Genomic DNA, 19043 nt, shown 5'->3' with positions numbered 1-19043 from the left:
GGGTCGCTGGTGGCTGATCTCTGATTGCTGTAGAGATCCGCCTGTTTGACAGCTCACCAGCGACCATGTAGCGACGCTCCAGCGATCCCTGCCAGGTCAGATCGCTGGTGGAATCGCTGGAGCGTCGCTAAGTGTGACGGTACCTTAAATGTCGTTTGGATGCCAGTCCAGCTAATCTGTGTAACTCCGCCCCTGATTGCACTGACAGTGATTGTACAGAAGTAGCTGCCAATCAGTGGTGAGGGCGGGGTTATACACAGCTCAACATTCAAAGAACTGGTAGATTGTAGACCGTGAGCCTTCGTGGGCAGGGCTCTGAGACTAACATAATATTGTGGCAGTTAGCATGATTACAGTGATGTCTGACTGGTTAGTCTGGGTGCTGTAGTTTCAATACAATCAGTGTTTTATCAGCAGGAGATTATCACTAGAGGACTAGGTGCCGTGTGCAGGCCAGTCCAGCTAATCTGTGTAACTCTGCGTATGATTGGCAGCTTACTGACAATGTACACAAGAAGCTGCCAATCAGTGGTGTGGGCGGGGTTATACACAACTCAACATTCAAAGAACTGGTATTTCTTTAGACTGTGAGCCCTCGCGGGCAGGGTCCTCCCTCCTCCTGTACCAGTCTGTGCCTTGTATTATTCACGATTATTGTACTTGTCTATGCATGCCCCTTTTTCACATGGAATAAATGACGCTATAATAATAATAATAATCTATAGCAGATAAAACAGGGATTCTATCAAAAAAGCAATTCAGTAAGTGATACATCGTTGGAGTTGGGCTCCTGCCCCTATATCAAGCTGTTGATAGATTCCCTTGAACAAAAGCAGCTAAGAATATGTATTACCCCCTTTTCTCCATTTTTTGTAATGGCCGAGGATGCACTTTAATGCTTCATAAAACTCTATGGGAGATACAGAAACAGCAATGTAGTCTCACTCGGCTGTCTTAGAGTTAGTTCACACCATGACTTGGACTTTTGGAGCCTAAACGTTATTTTTATTATATTCTATTCTAACTTATATATTATAACTTTTTATTAAAAAAAATACTAAAAATAATTTACATATATATTCCCTTTAATGGTCCAGTCCAGGAGGCAGGACATACTGTGTGGCATATGTCGCAGTGCACAGCACATGATCACAGTTCTGTTGTAGACAGGTACAGGGTTAAAAAAAACAAAAAAAAACAAAAAAAGCAAAAGAAAGAAAAAATATGAAAAAAAAATAAAACGACAAACAAAAAACATTTCCACAGTGATGTCCACATGGCACTATATTCTCCCTTTAATCCTTACTACCATGTAAAGCATATTACTCTAAAGTCTGATTATGTATGAATTCTGACATTTGCCATCATGTATGAACCCGACTAAAGTTTTGTACAGAACACCTATATTCGCGAAGGGTATAAAATATACAAACACTCCGGCAAGCTCCCGGAGATTTTTGGAAATTATATGCATCTGTATTTTTTCTGTTCTCATTGGCCGAAATCAATCTGTGAAACTTCTAATTTGGAGTGGGTTGTACTCTTTATAACACCTATGTAATATCTGATGTATACCGCGAGGCCGGGATCCAAATTATGATCAGTCAAATCTAAAACATCTTATTTCAATCACTTTATTCTTGCTTGGCTTCATAGTAACTCATCTGATATACGAAACAAGTCTGCAAGATCTGCGGACCATCTTTTAACACTGATACCCAAAGATATTACCGTATATTAGACCCACCCCAAATTTAGAGGTGGAAAGTAGGAAAAAATAATTTTTAAGTTAAAATGAGGGTCCGTTTTATAATCCTAGGGTATGTTAATCCTAATGCTCACCGGTGGAGAGCGGCGGTGGTGGAGCGACTCAGGAAGGTCACAGGAGGCAGGGTCAGCGATGCTATGGCTCAGAGGAGGGGTTGCTGCAGCTCATGAGGGTCGGCGATACTGCGGGCCTGGGGGTGTTGCGGCAGTGGCAGGCACCATTGATCTGCCAGCGGGGTGCAGGGGTGTCACTGCAGTGGAGCGACTCAGGAGGGTCACAGGATGGGGTGTCTCGGCGGCTGGTGCCATTGATCTGCCGACAGACTGCGGGGGTATCACTCAGGAAAGTCACAGGACGGGGTATCTCGGCGGCGGGTGCCATTGATCTGCCGGCAGGCTGCGGGGGTGTCACTGCAGTAGAGCAACTCAGGAGGGTCACAGGACAGGGTGTCTCGTCAGCGGGTGCCATTGATCTGCCGGCAGGCTGCGGGGTTGTCATTGCAGTAGAGCGATTCAAGAGGGTCACAGGACGGGGTATCTCGACGGCAGGTGCCATTGATCTGCCGACAGGCTGCGGGGGTGTCACTGCAGTGGAGCGACTCAGGAAGGACACAGGACGGGGTGTCTAGGTGGCGGGCGCCGTTGATCTGCCGGCAGGCTGCGGGGGTGTCACTGCAGTGGAGCGACTCAGGAGGGTCACAGGACGGGGTGTCTCGGTGGCGGGCGCCGTTGATCTGCCGGCAGGCTGCGGGGGTGTCACTGCAGTGGAGCGACTCAGGAGGGTCACAGGATGGGTTGTCTCGGCAACAGGCACCATTGATCTGACTGTGGCCTTCATTGAATCGCTCGCGGTTGACGAAATGGAGTTCAAGAAAATGGCCACGGATTTCGCGCATGCACAGATAGGACTCTGTGGTCATTTTCTTAAAGTCCATTGTGTCAATCTGCGCCTGCGATACCTCTGCGGCCATTTTCTTGAAGTCCATTGCATCAACCACGGGCAATTCAATGGTGCCCGCAATCAGATCAATGCACCCGCCGCCACGACACCTCATCCTGTGACGCTCCTGAGCCGCTCCACTGCTCTTCCAAGCCCTCAGTATCGCCGACCCTGCCTCCTATGACCCAGCTCCTTCACTCCTGCTCCAGTAAGCCATATCCGGATTGTAAGACGCACCCCCATTTTACCCCCAGTTGGGGGGGGGGAGTGCGTCTTATAATCCGGAAAATACGGTACTTTTTTGTGGGCTGATTCAATGACTAAGGGGCCTGGTAACCACTAAAGTAAAAGCCGCGACCGAGGGAATCAAGACCCCAATATAATGTGACATAACATGTACGGTAAGGGAACAATAGAAGAGTTCTCCAATGGTTCTTTCCAGCCCAGGGAGAGATTTACCTTTTGGTCACTGCATTGTGATATTCCAGGTAGGTCTTTCCATCAAAGGACACCGCTTCAGAGTCTCCCGCTGCCTTTTCAATGGTAACTGCAGAAAAAAAGGACACCCAATAATGTACAATGTGTAAAAGGTTTTCTGGGACCGTAATATTGATTGTTCATCCTTAATCTGTCAATATTTAACTGTTAGAAGGCGACTGAAGGCCCCTCTGCCCATCACTTGTACAGAGCGCAGGCATGGCGCCATGTTTGCTGATCCTGTACCTGATAATGAAGTCATCAAAATGAAGAGTAGCATACATGTGACCATGTTGAGTCTAAGCAAGAAATATTACTAAATACAGTTAGGTCCAGAAATATTTGGACAGTGACACAATTTTCGCGAGTTGGGCTCTGCATGCCACCACATTGGAATTGAAATGAAACCTCTACAACAGAATTCAAGTGCAGATTGTAACGTTTAATTTGAAGGTTTGATCAAAAATATCTGATAGAAATTGTAGGAATTGTCACATTTCTTTACAAACACTCCACATTTTAGGAGGTCAAAAGTAATTGGACAAATAAACCAAACCCAAACAAAATATTTTTATTTTCAATATTCTGTTGCGAATCCTTTGGAGGCAATCACTGCCTTAAGTCTGGAACCCATGGACATCACCAAACGCTGGGTTTCCTCCTTCTTAATGCTTTGCCAGGCCTTTACAGCCGCAGCCTTCAGGTCTTGCTTGTTTGTGGGTTTTTCCGTCTTAAGTCTGGATTTGAGCAAGTGAAATGCATGCTCAATTGGGTTAAGATCTGGTGATTGACTTGGACATTGCAGAATGTTCCACTTTTTTGCACTCATGAACTCCGGGGTAGCTTTGGCTGTATGCTTGGGGTCATTGTCCATCTGTACTATGAAGCGCCGTCCGGTCAACTTTGCGGCATTTGGCTGAATCTGGGCTGAAAGTATATCCCGGTACACTTCAGAATTCATCCGGCTACTCTTGTCTGCTGTTATGTCATCAATAAACACAAGTGACCCAGTGCCATTGAAAGCCATGCATGCCCATGGCATCACGTTGCCTCCACCATGTTTTACAGAGGATGTGGTGTGCCTTGGATCATGTGCCGTTCCCTTTCTTCTCCAAACTTTTTTCTTCCCATCATTCTGGTACAGGTTGATCTTTGTCTCATCTGTCCATAGAATACTTTTCCAGAACTGAGCTGGCTTCATGAGGGGTTTTTCAGCAAATTTAACTCTGGCCTGTCTATTTTTGGAATTGATGAATGGTTTGCATCTAGATGTGAACCCTTCGTATTTACTTTCATGGAGTCTTCTCTTTACTGTTGACTTAGAGACAGATACACCTACTTCACTGACAGTGTTCTGGACTTCAGTTGATGTTGTGAACGGGTTCTTCTTCACCAAAGAAAGTATGCGGCGATCATCCACCACTGTTGTCATCCGTGGACGCCCAGGCCTTTTTGAGTTCCCAAGCTCACCAGTCAATTCCTTTTTTCTCAGAATGTACCCGACTGTTGATTTTGCTACTCCAAGCATGTCTGCTATCTCTCTGATGGATTTTTTTCTTTTTTTTCTGCCTCAGGATGTTCTGCTTCACCTCAATTGAGAGTTCCTTAGACCGCATGTTGTCTGGTCACAGCAACAGCTTCCAAATGCAAAACCACACACCTGTAATCAACCCCAGACCTTTTAACTACTTCATTGATTACAGGTTAACGAGGGAGACGCCTTCAGAGTTAATTGCAGCCCTTAGAGTCCCTTGTCCAATTACTTTTGGTCCCTTGAAAAAGAGGAGGCTATGCATTACAGAGCTATGATTCCTAAACCCTTTCTCCGATTTGGATGTGAAAACTCTCATATTGCAGCTGGGAGTGTGCACTTTCAGCCCGTATTATATATATAATTGTATTTCTGAACATGTTTTTGTAAACAGCTAAAATAACAAAACTTGTGTCACTGTCCAAATATTTCTGGCCCTGACTGTATACACTTAGTGGATAGAAATGTTATGGTCTGCCCTCACTGTGGAGTTCAAAACATTGATTCCCATCGCCCCTCGGTGTATAACATCCGACCCATAACCCCCAGGTGTATAACATCCGGCCCCTAACCCCCAGGTGTATAACTTCTGGCCCCCCTGTCATGCTGTCTGCCATTACTAATGTGACAGAGTGGCTGGTGGTGCAGAGCTCACTGATTGCAGTGCATCCTGTAATAGGAGCCACCAGGGGAACAAGTCTATTCATTTCTTCCTCCTAAATCTTCCCCATCACTTTTGTGTGATATTAAAAGAGAACTGGAAGAAACTGCAGCAACTCAGCCACAAAGTGGAGACCCCATAACATTACAGAGCGGGGGGCCGAGTGCTGAAGAGCAGAGGGCAGAAAAGTCCTCACCGGTCTGTTGACTATAACTGCAGAGTCCAGACCTCCTCTGGTAACATCAGCACAAACACAGCACCCACCGAGATGTTCATCACCAAGCACAATGCCGAGCCGTACATCACCAAGCACAATGCCGAGCCATACATCACCAAGCACAATGCTGAGCCGTACATCACCAAGCAGAATGCCGAGCCGTACATCACCAAGCACAATGCCGAGCCATACATCACCAAGCACAATGCTGAGCCATACATCACCAAACACAATGCCAAGCCGTACATCACCAAGCACAATGCCAAGCCGTACATCACCAAGCACAATGCCGAGCCGTACATCACCAAGCACAATGCTGAGCCGTACATCACCAAGCATAATGCCGAGCCGTACATTACGAAGCACAATGCTGAGCCGCACATCACCAAGCACAATGCTGAGCCATACATCACCAAGCACAATGCCGACCAGTACATCACCAAGCACAAGGTTTAGTGGAGGAGGGATAATGGTATGGTCTTGCGTTTTAGTGGTTGTAAGTTTTAGTGGAAGGAAGTCTTAATACTTAGAAGAAGATATTGTGGACCATTGTTGCTTCCATCCTAATAGGAACAGTTTGGGGAAGCTTCTATTTTGTTCCTCATGACTGTGCCCAGTACACAAAACAAGATCAATATAGGCATGTTTGGGGGTGTTTGGTGGGGAAGAACTTATTTAACCTCACAAAGCCCGGACCCCAACCCCATCCAACATCTTTGGGATGAAATAAGAGTGCAGATTGTGACTTCAGCCCTCACAAATGTTCTTCAGGATGAAGGGATGAAAATTCCCACATACACCTCCAAATTTGTTTTTAAAAAAACCTTCCCAGAAGAGCGAGAATTGTTATAGTTGCAACGGGGGCTGGGGGGGATGACCAGCATAGTTGCAACGGGGGGTGGGTTTGATGACCAGCTCCATATATTACTACCGAAGAGCTCCAGTAGGTGTAATGTGTAGTGTCCCAATACTTTTGCCCCTGTCTACCTGCATTTTTCCCCACTCTGCTTAATATGAAACTATTTAAGTACTAATTTATTTTCTATGCAAATTCCCCATTTATATGTCTTTTTCTTTTCGCACAATCCTATGCATAGAGCATTTGACAATAGTGAATCTGTTTATTCCACAATTTAAATGCTAACTTTGATCTATTCTGCATCACAAAAGCACGACCCAAACAGGAGCGCTGTGTAATAAAAGACGTCCTACTCCGCTATTCACGAACCGCAAATAGAAGAATAAGACGTCATCATGTCAATTGCTTGCCGCCGCCCGGACCCACACAAACCATTCACCGCTTGATATCAGAGCCGCACACATTTCATCTTCATGAAAAGAAACAGCAATCTGACAATGCGACGCCGGCCTGTTGTTCTCTTTGGTTAAAAAAAAGGCGAAGCAATTTACTCAAGTACAATTAGGATGTTTGAGTGGCGATATGTGTTATGTGCGGGGAGTGTACTTTGTATGTAAAGAAATTGGTAAAGTTCTGGATGGACGAAGCCCTAGATCTAACATTCCAGTAGAATAAAAGCAACACTAATACTATTGGGTAAATTGATCCCATCCATATGTTCTTTAAGGGCATGTGAACATCATAAAATGGGACCCACCTCTACGAGCCGTAGAGCTGCCCCCAACCTGGTGCATAGCCGGCCATTCATGTGAACCGTGTCATATTATACTACATCATTCCTATAGAGGGCGCTGATCACCAAAGTAAAAAAAAAAGTGAGGCCCCCACCCACCTTACTATGAAAGGGTTAACACATTGAGACACGTTATAGACCGCTATACACCATAAAGGTTATCCGAACCCATTGACCCTGGCAGGATCCCCCAGCCAGACTTTCCCCTGACACATTATGTTACATCACAGGAGGAGCTGGGGGCATATACACCACAGGAGGGTCTGGAGGCATATACAGTACATCACAGAATGGGCTGGAGGCATATACATGTCCTTAGCCCCTTATGTGATGTATGTGCCCCCAGTGTCTCCTGTGATGTATATACAGCCAGTCCCAGCATTTCCAATGTGATGTATATATAGCATTCCCAGCATCTCCTATATGATGTATATGTGTAACGCCTGCCTGGATCAACAGACTCGGGGAATGTAATGGACAGACTAGAGGGAAGCCACTTACCAAGCAGGACCCCCAGAACCCTGAAACCCTTTAACCCCTATACAGGGATTTGGAATTACACAGGGCCCTGGAGTCACTACCTGTGGAAGGCTGCAGTCCGATGAGAGTAGTCATCAGGCAGGGTCAAACCAGGAATAGCAGAACAGGGACAGAATCGGCAGACAAGGACGTAATCAGAAAACGGAGCAGAGGTCAAATCCGGATCGGCAGCGAGGTACAAAAACAGTAGGCAGAAGGGTAGTCAGAAAACACGCAGAAGCACACAGGAATCACAAAACAGAATAGGGTGGACCAGGAGCCAGGAAATCATAACTATCTCTGGCAGTGGTCATGTAACAGGAGGGGGAATAAGAAGGGTGTGGTGTCTTCCCATTGACTGTAGCTGAATGCTGGCAACTTCAGCTGGAAGACACACGCCACCCACAGTCAGCCAGCGGTACTGCAGATCCCAAGATAACCCAGCCCAGTGGATGATCGGAGCCTGCGCCCACCGGTGCCGCTGGCATCGACTCCTCTTCCATCACCAGCACCATCCACGGCAGGAACACGGCGTCGCCTGGTGATCGGAGCAGAAGTCGCTGGAGCAGACTCCGGCGGTGACGTAACAATATGCCCCCCAGCCCCTTCAGTGATGTATGTGCCTCTAGTGTCTCCTGTGATTTATATACAGCAGTCCCAGAATCTCCTATGTGATGTATATGCCCTCAGCCCCTTCAGTGATGTATGTGCCTTCAGTGTCTCCTCTGATTTATATACAGCAGTCCCAGAATCTCCTATGTGATGTATATGCCCTCAGCCCCTTCAGTGATGTATGTGCCTTCAGTGTCTCCTGTGATTTATAAAGAGTAGTTCCAGCATCTCCTATGTGATGTATATGCCCAAAGCCCCTTCAGTGATGTATGTGCCTCCAGTGTCTCTTGTGATTTATATACACCAGTTCCAGTGTCTCCTATGTGATGTATGTGCCTCAAGCGTCTCGAGTGATGTATATACAGCGTCTGGTATATGATGTATATGGTCTACCAATCTTATTATCGCAAAGATCTGTCTGCGCTCCAGACTGAGACAAACCTGAAAAAGCAGTTGTGAGAAGTAACATGATTAGTATAACCAAACATCACCACTGCACCAAAGAGAAGCAGCTCCGGCCACCACAAATAGGGGTGAGTTAATTAATTTTTTTTTATACCATTGTCCCCCCTCTCTCCCCCCCCCCTTTTTCAAAAATAGCTGGACATCTTCCATGACCACTTTAGGCACATCCTTTTAATTATCCCTTGTGTTCGTCTGACCATCGCCACTATATATGTATACTGGCACGCCTATAGACTTGTACCTACGTGCCTTCTACTTTTTGATTGTCCGCGGCTAATATACAGGGCGCCCATGTTACTATGGTAGCGTCCTGTTTCACTCTGAGTACAGAATTAGCTTGCGTTCCACCTACCCGGATGTGGCCACATCGGGTACTAGCCATGACGCCTTTGCGGCGACGCGGCGATCTATGACGCGTCACTTCCAGCTTGGAGGTATTCTGGGAGTGAGCGTCATCGACGCGTTGATTGACGCCGTGTCACTTCCGGCCCGGAGGTATTCTGGGAGTGCACGTCACCGATGACTGACTCATTTGCGCATGCGCCGTACTATATATGGAGCGTCCAGTTGGACGCATAGCACGGCATTTATGAATTTTGGGTCCTGTCTGCACGCCATGATGCGGTGAGTGTTGGGAACTTATGGGCTTAACGTATATGGCCCGATTGGCAGCCTTAGGCCTTATTCTCTGTATTTTCTTCTATAGTGACCTGGGCATCTTTTGATTGTCATCCGGTGAAGATACCGTTTGACAGCATTTTCCCATTGGAACTCCCCTGATGATCTGCTCTGTTGAAACGTTGGGAGTGGGCACTGCGACTACATGCCTTTTGGTTGAGGTCTCTGAGGGATCTGGATATGCTGTTTAAACAGCCCCCTGTATGAACCAATAACCTATCTTTAATGCCCGTGTAATCTCCGGACCTGGTAAGACCGTTCCCACTTTGTGTGGGATTCATGAAATATACGGTTTATAACGGTTTAGGAGGTTCCTTTTGGAACACACAGATATATACTTCCCCCTGGATGGGGCTCTGATTGCAGTATTTTTGTGTGTCTGTGCTGCAGGTAGGACTACTATACCAGTTGGTGGAATCTGGTTCACTGGTGTACCTTACTGAGGCATACTGCTTTGGGCCCTTGTTATTAGCCCAATTTTAGTTATTTTGGGTGGACATGAGCCACCTATGTTTCTAACCTGTGAGCCTCTGCTCACTTTTATCCGCACACATATTAAAAGTTATATTTTAAGCTAGTCTTTTTTGCTCTAACGTCTGATCCAGCTAATTAGGTCAATTACTGTGGGTCTACATATTTTGGTATACTGCTATTTACCCTGTTGACATTAGTGGCCGATGGCGGGCTTCCTATCGTCGGATATTGATACAAGGCAATGGGCCTCTGAGGCCAAGGAAGTATTTTCAGAAAAAAATCTTGTTCTCAAGAGGTATACACCTACACTGAGTGGGGCTTTCAAGGATCTCACCAGGGTATATAAGGAGCGTATTGTATCCTGGTGGGAGGTCCAATCCTTAGAGAGCTATTTAAAGGAGGAAATTGTTCCCAGGCACTTGAGGATAACATTACAGCCAGGGTACCGTCACAAAAATACCGACTTTATAGCCAAGTGGGAAAAAGAAGCCACTGAAAGCTCCCTCAGGCTTGTGAAATTACTTCTTGAGGAAGAGAGGAAAAATCTGTCAACTTTAGAGGATTCCCTAAGAGAACATATTGGTATAACACGCAAATTCTCCAGTGAAGGCGATTTTGCAAATAAAGAACTTGTGTTACAAGGTGTTATTGAAAAGTTCCAATATAAATTAAAAGAAAGAAAGCATAAGTTCTACATTAGGGATCTCCAGGACTTTAAGGATAACAGGGTTTATATCCCATCTGGCAATCGAACGGCCAGACAAAGTGAGACAGATTTTTCCTCAACGGATGCAGAAATCTCGGATACTGATACGAGGAACAACCAGTTCAGACCACAACAATTTAAAAAACAGAGGGGGAGAGGCCGATCGAGTTATAGGGGAGCTAACTACAACTTTGGCCGGGGAGGTTTTTTGGACAATCAATATCACCTGAGAAGCAAGGGCCAAATAAATCCGCAATAATGTGTGTAGCACCTCAGGTGATTCATTTGTCCTCTAGACCCCTCAGCGTTACCGAACAACGGGTTCTAGATAGAGGTCTGTCTTTTGTCCCCACCACTGATTTCGATGAATTTACAGCAATTAAAGACTTGAATCTTTTTGCTAGACGCCTCAAGTGGAAGAAGTACTTTGGCAGACAGAATGAGAAAACCTCAGGGGAACTGGGGATTTCAGAAGATCTATTAGAAGATGTCAGGCTACTTTTCCACTTGAGCGATATGAATCCCAATGATCTGGGCGAAGGGCCATTTACCAATTTAAAAAACAAGAGTGCAAGAATGCCCCCAACAGCGGCAGAAATCGATGCTATAGACATTTTTGTGAACATGGTAACCAGCGATGTAAGAAACAATGTGGGCAGACGTAAGGGTCAGTTTAATCTATCAAAGTCTGAAATGCTCAGTCTCCAATGTTTAGAAAGGGACTCCAGTATCACCATAAAGCCCTCCGATAAAGGGGGCAACGTGGTGATACTGGATTCCAAGGATTACAAAAACATTTGTCTGGATATCCTCAAGGACGAGGCATGTTATGCCAAACTTGATTCAAGCCCAATGATGGGTTTTAAAAGCGAATTAAGGAATATGTTGGAGATAGCCCTAGATAGGAACATTATAGACAGAAATGAGTTCGATTATCTACTACCGACCTTCCCAGTCATGGCGACTTTCTATATTCTACCCAAAATACATAAGGGTTGTAACCCCTTAAAGGGTCGCCCTATCGTGTCAGGGATAGGTAGCTTAACGGAGAAATTGAGCATTTATGTAGACAGAATCCTAAGACCGTTTGTTCTTTCACTCAATTCCTATCTAAGAGACACTACGGATTTTCTACGGCGAATCGATTATATTTTCTTGGAGGAGGGTATGATATTGTGCAGCATCGACGTTGAGGCCTTATATTCCTCCATTCCCCACACGGCTGGGGTCGAGGCTGTACAATTTTCCCTTGGTACCAGAGGTAATCAGTTCACTCAACACAACAAATTTGTCATAGAGGCACTCACCTTCTGCTTAACCAAAAATGTTTTCACCTTCGGTGGGAGGCTCTTCCATCAGCTCAAGGGGACTGCGATGGGGACGTGTTGTGCCCCATCGTACGCTAACCTCCTCTTGGGCTGGTGGGAGGAGAAGGTGGTTTTTGGTGGTCTTGTTGATACCGAGGACGTCGTCTTGTGGCTTAGGTACATAGACGACGTCTTCGTTATCTGGAAGGGATCGGAGGTGGACTTCCACTCCTTCATGACTACTCTTAATAACAACAACATTGGCCTGCACTTTACTTGTGAAGTAGGCGGGGACAGTCTGGCATTTCTTGATGTGTTGGTTGAGAAGGGTCCGGAGGGTCGCCTTAAAACAACCACTTACAGAAAAGCCACCTCTTCAAACTCACTTTTGAAGTGGGATAGTGCCCATCCTGGTCCCCTAAAAAAAGGGATCCCTAAGGGACAGTTTATCAGGATGCGAAGAAATTGCTCCGATGAAATGTCCTTTCGTTTATAATCTTCTGACCTGATGGGACGTCTGAGAGATAGGGGTTATCCGGAGGGGGTAATTTCAAGGGCATACAAGTCCACGTGTGAGCTGGATCGTAGTAGCTTATTAAACCCCAATCATAAGAATACTGACACCCCTGACGTTTTGAGATTCATTACAACATTTAATAATGGTGCAACTGACCTGAGACAGATACTGAGCAAACATTGGTCTATATTGCATATGGATCCTACAATCGATAAACATCTCCTCAGCTACCCGTCGATCACCTTTAGAAAAGCCAAATCTCTAGGTGATAGACTGGTGCACAGTCACTTTGAGGAAAATAGATCAGTGAGGACAGCAATCGGAACAAAAGGCTGTTACAAATGCCACGACTGTATAAACTGTAAGTTTATAGAGGAAGGGAAAGACTTCATGAATTCTAGTGGCACCAAGGTATACTCCCTTAGGTCGTTAATAACATGTAAATCGAAAGGGGTAGTGTACAAGGTGACCTGTGGATGTGGAAAATTGTATGTGGGCAAGACGATCAGGGAACTGAGATGCAGAGTAGGGGAGCATAGGGGTGACATTCTTAAGAAAAACGACACACCTGTGGCGAGACATTTTAATACCTTTCACAACGACGACTTGGGAAGTTTCAGAGTAATGGGCATCGATCTGATTCCCCCCTCGAAGGGGTGGCAACTGGGATAGGACCATCCTCCAGAAGGAGTGCTTCTGGATTTACAGTTTGGACACAATGGCACCAGTAGGACTGAATGAATCCCTGTCTTTTACACCTTTCTTAGGAGCACCTTAGGAACAGGGTGTTTTGAGGAGGAACAGCCGTCGCCCGAGTGGGGGCACCACAGGCGGGGGATTACTAGGGTGCCGACCCCCACATGATAGGTAGGGTTTTTTATAGTTAGGGTCAGAGTTCAGTTTGCACTTTAGCTTTTTCTTCTGTCCATCCTGACCATGACCACGACTGTCCCCTTATGGTACCTTTCTTCCTGTTAATGTGTGTCTCCCCTGTGCGTCCCCCTTCTGGTTAACTCCCTCTCTCTCAGTGATGTCTCTCAGGGAATCCTGGGGGAGGTATGGGGCGGCTGTCCCATTCCGTGATTTAGAGTACTGTCCACCTCTGTCTGTACCATCTCTACCCCCCTTTTTTTTATACCATTGTCCCCCCTCTCCCCCCCCTTTTTCAAAAATAGCTGGACATCTTCCATGACCACTTTAGGCACATCCTTTTAATTATCCCTTGTGTTCGTCTGACCATCGCCACTATATATGTATACTGGCACGCCTATGGACTTGTACCTACGTGCCTTCTACTTTTTGATTGTCCGCGGCTAATATACAGGGCGCCCATGTTACTATGGTAGCGTCCTGTTTCACTCTGAGTACAGAATTAGCTTGCGTTCCACCTACCCGGATGTGGCCACATCGGGTACTAGCCATGATGCCTTTGCGGCGACGCGGCGATCTATGACGAGTCACTTCCGGCTTGGAGGTATTCTGGGAGTGAGCGTCATCGACGCGTTGATTGACGCCGTGTCACTTCCGGCCCGGAGGTATTCTGGGAGTGCACGTCACCGATGACTGACTCATTTGCGCATGCGCCGTACTATATATGGAGCGTCCAGTTGGACGCATAGCGCGGCATTTATGAATTTTGGGTCCTGTCTGCACGCCATGATGCGGTGAGTGTTGGGAACTTATGGGCTTAACGTATATGGCCCGATTGGCAGCCTTAGGCCTTATTCTCTGTATTTTCTTCTATAGTGACCTGGGCATCTTTTGATTGTCATCCGGTGAAGATACCGTTTGACAGCATTTTCCCATTGGAACTCCCCTGATGATCTGCTCTGTTGAAACGTTGGGAGTGGGCACTGCGACTACATGCCTTTTGGTTGAGGTCTCTGAGGGATCTGGATATGCTGTTTAAACAGCTCCCTGTATGAACCAATAACCTATCTTTAATGCCCGTGTAATCTCCGGACCTGGTAAGACCGTTCCCACTTTGTGTGGGATTCATGAAATATACGGTTTATAACGATTTAGGAGGTTCCTTTTGGAACACACAGATATATACTTCCCCCTGGATGGGGCTCTGATTGCAGTATTTTTGTGTGTCTGTGCTACAGGTAGGACTACTATACCAGATGGTGGAATCTGGTTCACTGGTGTACCTTACTGAGGCATACTGCTTTGGGCCCTTGTTATTAGCCCAATTTTAGTTATTTTGGGTGGACATGAGCCACCTATGTTTCTAACCTGTGAGCCTCTGCTCACTTTTATCCGCACACATATTAAAAGTTATATTTTAAGCTAGTCTTTTTTGCTCTAACGTCTGATCCAGCTAATTAGGTTAATTAATTGTTTGACTAAATATAGCAGGGACATTTTCACATTGATAACTTTTTGCAGCCCCCGAAGGTTGGTAGAAATCTCCAAATGGCCCCTGTCAGAAAAAAGGCCTTAGAAGAACATAACCCTTGTCCACTCTCTTACAGCTGCATATCCATTATGGGACCAGGAGAATCTAGGTTTGCTGCCCCATCAAGAGTGAGGACAGCATGATGGTTTTAGTATCGTTATACCAGTCCAGTTGGATTTCAGCCATACCTGATCTTCTAAACGCCCTACGCCCTTATTGCTGAAATTCCTATCCGATATCCAAGTCTGAGCTCTTCACAGCTGCTGTGTCATGGATGGCTGGGTATTATTAATATAAGTTGATATTTATAAACCGGGAGCGCTGTGTGCCGCCGGGGTGGCGGAGGGGTCAGCAGCACAGCTGGGGCGTGAATGGGCTGCGGAAGTACTTTAAGACGTTGGAAATGCTATCCGCGTGGTCGCCATGGGGGAAAGGAAAGGTGAAGGGGTCGGATGGTGGAATTAGAAGAGTAAAACACTGCAGGTAGGAGCCGATCTGCACAGCTGAATCCTTCGGGACTGCGGGAGGTGAAAGTATTATGCGGAGGAAAGCTCGGATTTGATCTTTCTGACAGTCCTTTTCGTTCATCGATTTTTTTTTCTCCCTATCTCCTGTTCAGTGAGCTGCGAAGTGTGAGAATCCTAAGGAGGAATCATTATCATCACGTACAAATATCAAACTATATATGTGGAAAAATAGAAGGTGACGGCAGACTGGAAGCACTTATCCTGGCTGCTTCGCCCACCGTTCTATCATTGTGCCAAAGTTTGAATATTCTCCACGGGGAAAATAATGATTTCTTGCTGTCTTACTTGTAGCTTCTGTGTAGGCAATAAACCTATAAAGACCATATTACATTTTTTTCCCTTTTTAATGGTTTTCAGCTCGTTATCGAGCCATGGCGACTTGATGGATGAACGTTCTGTAGAAAGATCGATTTTGTGCAACCTAGATAGGTCCACCAAGGTCCTCTCCACCTAGATAGGTCCACCAAGGTCTTCTCCGCCTAGATAGGTCCACCAAGGTCTTCTCCACCTAGATAGGTTCACCAGAGTCTTCTCTGCCTAGATAGATCCACCAGGGAGACAGAATAAGGATGTGATATCCGAAACGCGTCCTCCTGCTCTATGTTTTTTTGCCTGACATGATGGAATTTTATCTAAGATGAAATAAAGAATTTTTCTACTTTTGAAATATTCTTTGGACCTGTTTGCTGGACTATACTACAAATTTATCTCCTTATCCGTCTGGAGTTGGCTTTCTCCTTTCTGGTCCGTGCACGGTCTAAATTGCTGGTCTCCAGTGAATTACAACAGGTGAGCTGGACTGTTCTTTGTATCTACTCCTATAGGTCCACCAGGGTCTTCCCGCCTGGATTGGTCCATCAGGGTCTTCTCTGCCTAGATAGGTCCACCAGGGTCTTCTTCTCCACTAAGATAGGTCTACCAGGGTCTTCACAATTATCCTGATTGTATCAAGCCATCGGGTTGCTGGTGTTCCTCGTCGCCTTGTTCCTTCTATTCTTCCGATCATGATGTCCTTCTCCAGTGATTCCTTTCTTCGTATGATGTGTCCAAATTAGGCAAGTCATAGCTTCAGAAAATCGATGGCCAACAGCCCCAATTTTGCTAAATCTACGCAGTAGCTGATTTAAAAAAAAAAATGTGAATTTTTTGCTAAAATTTGAATGGAGTTCAATTCCACTCAAATTTATCTGCTCATCTCTAGTGGAGGTCACAGAAGTTGGATCAGATAATGATGGAATATCTTAGCGATATGCTTTCTCTTTACAGGATGTCCTTCATTTGTGGCTTTGACTCATATCCTGAGTTATGTGGTGCCAAATCAGCTTTAAAAAATGGAAAATATACAGACATATACAAGTGATATTCAGGTCTATACCACTACACATCTAGGAGGCGATAAAGGAGAACAAACCCGTAGCCCTGTAATAACTTGCATTTCTTATTTTTTAGCAATCACAGTTTGAGTTACAGCTTGTGTTATCATCAACAGCTGTATTCACAATTGTGCTGGCCTCAGAGCTAAAATCTCTTAACATTCCTTGGTTATCAAGAACCTGTTCTCATGTTTTACATGTACAGGCATTTGAGGTTCTTTTGATTAGCCGGCTTAACGCAACAGTACGCTGGTAGGCTGGGTAATCAAGAGAGAAGTCGCTGAAGCAGCCCTAAGGACTCCCATCCAAATGCCACAAGTTACTGACTCGGCCAACTCCCATCCGAAGGCCACAAGTTACTGACACGGCCTACTCCACCATCTGAAGGCCACAAGTTAATGACTCGGCCGACTCCCATCCAAAGGCCACAAGTTACTGACGCGGCCGACTCCCATTTGAAGGCCACAAGTTACTGACAAGGCTGACTCCCATCCGAAGGCCACAAGTTACTGACTCGGCCGACTCCCATTCGAAAGCCACAAGTTACTGACACGGCCGACTCCCATCCGAAGGCCACATTTTGCTGACACGGCCGACTCCCATCCAAAGGCCACATGTTGCTGACGCAGCCGATGGACTGGCTCCTACAATCGATTAGCACCAACTCTAGTGATCACCTTAACATAACGAAGGCAGCCATGTTATCAGTCTCAACCTTGTTCAAAGAAGTCACTATATTTCCATAAAATACAAAAAAGAACAACTGGTGAACTTGCCTTTCTCACAATGGCCACCGGAGAACCCTCTCTGGCAGACGCACTCGAAGCTCTCTTTTTGGGGTGAACACAGTCCTCCATTCTGGCAAGGGTTTGGTTTTTGGGTACATGGATGGCCACGATATGGAGAGATTTCAATGGCATTTCGAATATTTTCTTCTCTCAGTACAGGAAGTCCCTTAATGGAAATCTGCAAAAGAAAAAAGTAAACCTGGTGGAACAGATATTGTTTGTTTGATATATTCCTTACTTTGGCATTGAATGTTTTACACGCAGCCCATATGATAAAATTTCCAAAATCTGCCACGTGTAACTACATTTTGAAGTCTTCTATCTCAGATGGAAAATGGACGTAATTGAAATTTCATAAAACGAAAGAGCACGTTTTTGTAAGTGAAACCAATGTAAACCCCATTCAGAAGGGATTGGGTGTGATTCAAACTAGGGCTGGTCATCCACAGCCATTGGTCTCCCCCATAAGCATGCTCAGCTTGGGCGAGCATGTATGTGTCCTACGTAGGAATTGCTGCCAAATTTATCAGATGGTAGCCTATTTCTCTTATGCGAAGTATCTCTCATCTCTCTGTTTGCGAGATAAGGATTGGGTAGTTGTAATCCCTTTGGACTATAACTGCCCGACCTTTATCTCCCCCAAATGGAGAGATGAAGAGCTAGTTGGTCAATTTCACTGGTTCGACCAACAAATATCCAATGTCCAGCTTAAGATACTTAGTGTTTTTACAAATCTGCATTGAGAGCCGTTGAACCATCGACGTGATGACTGCTTCTTACCTTCTGGATGGCTCCTTCAAAGCTGGTTGATATGGCGGCAGCTCGGGCCAATTTGCTGAAGTCTGGTGATCCTCCCACGTAAAGGGACTCCTTCAGGTTTAGAGCAGTGTGTGGTGCCTGTTAAAAAGATTAAAAAGAGGCATCACCATGTGTGCATGGACCATCTTTATTATTAATGATGACTAATGGGATGCTCTCAACCTTTGCAAAATGCTTTACTATCCACTACCATTCTAGCTCTATGGAAGGATGCCAAATCTGGGATTTCAACCAACCGTCCGCTAACTCCTCATACTGCATATTCCTCGCTACATGCATCCTTATATTCTCCTGCGTGATAATCTGCTTCTGAACATCGACTATCAGCATGCTAGAGGGCACTCTGATCTTGCCGTATCACAGGATATAATGGAAAGAGAGTTCAATGTATTTATAATGTCTACCCGCAGAGCCCTATGAAGCTATGAAAGCGTTCTATGCAATTTTGCCCTGAGGACACCATCCAAAAAAAAGCCGGTAGAAATCATCTACACACTTTAGCGTATCTAGAGCGCCCTCTGCTGGCCACGTGTAGACTGCAGCATTTCTCAAAAATTCAAATTGTATCATCTACGTAACCTAACCCCAAACTAACCGCAGTTTCTTCTAAAT

The 19043-nt window shown here is 45.6% G+C and overlaps 1 protein-coding gene across 15 annotated transcripts in view; it reads right to left on the bottom strand.

Moving 5' to 3' along the window:
• AGRN (agrin) overlaps nt 1-19043 on the bottom strand; it is a 670274-nt gene that overhangs the window by 18990 nt on the left and 632241 nt on the right. For all 15 annotated transcript variants that reach the window (XM_075327095.1, XM_075327101.1, XM_075327098.1 and 12 more), the window contains 3 exons: nt 18393-18509; nt 17601-17790; nt 3167-3254 (listed from right to left, as the gene is read on the bottom strand). In XM_075327095.1, coding sequence (XP_075183210.1) covers nt 3167-3254; nt 17601-17790; nt 18393-18509 — 395 coding nt within the window. The remainder of the gene's footprint in view (nt 1-3166; nt 3255-17600; nt 17791-18392; nt 18510-19043) is intronic.

The sequence above is a fragment of the Anomaloglossus baeobatrachus genome, chromosome 11, assembly GCF_048569485.1.
Source record: "Anomaloglossus baeobatrachus isolate aAnoBae1 chromosome 11, aAnoBae1.hap1, whole genome shotgun sequence".
Lineage (NCBI taxonomy): Eukaryota > Metazoa > Chordata > Amphibia > Anura > Aromobatidae > Anomaloglossus > Anomaloglossus baeobatrachus.
Note: the sequence above shows the minus strand (reverse complement) of the source record. Positions and strands in the feature narration are given on the sequence as shown.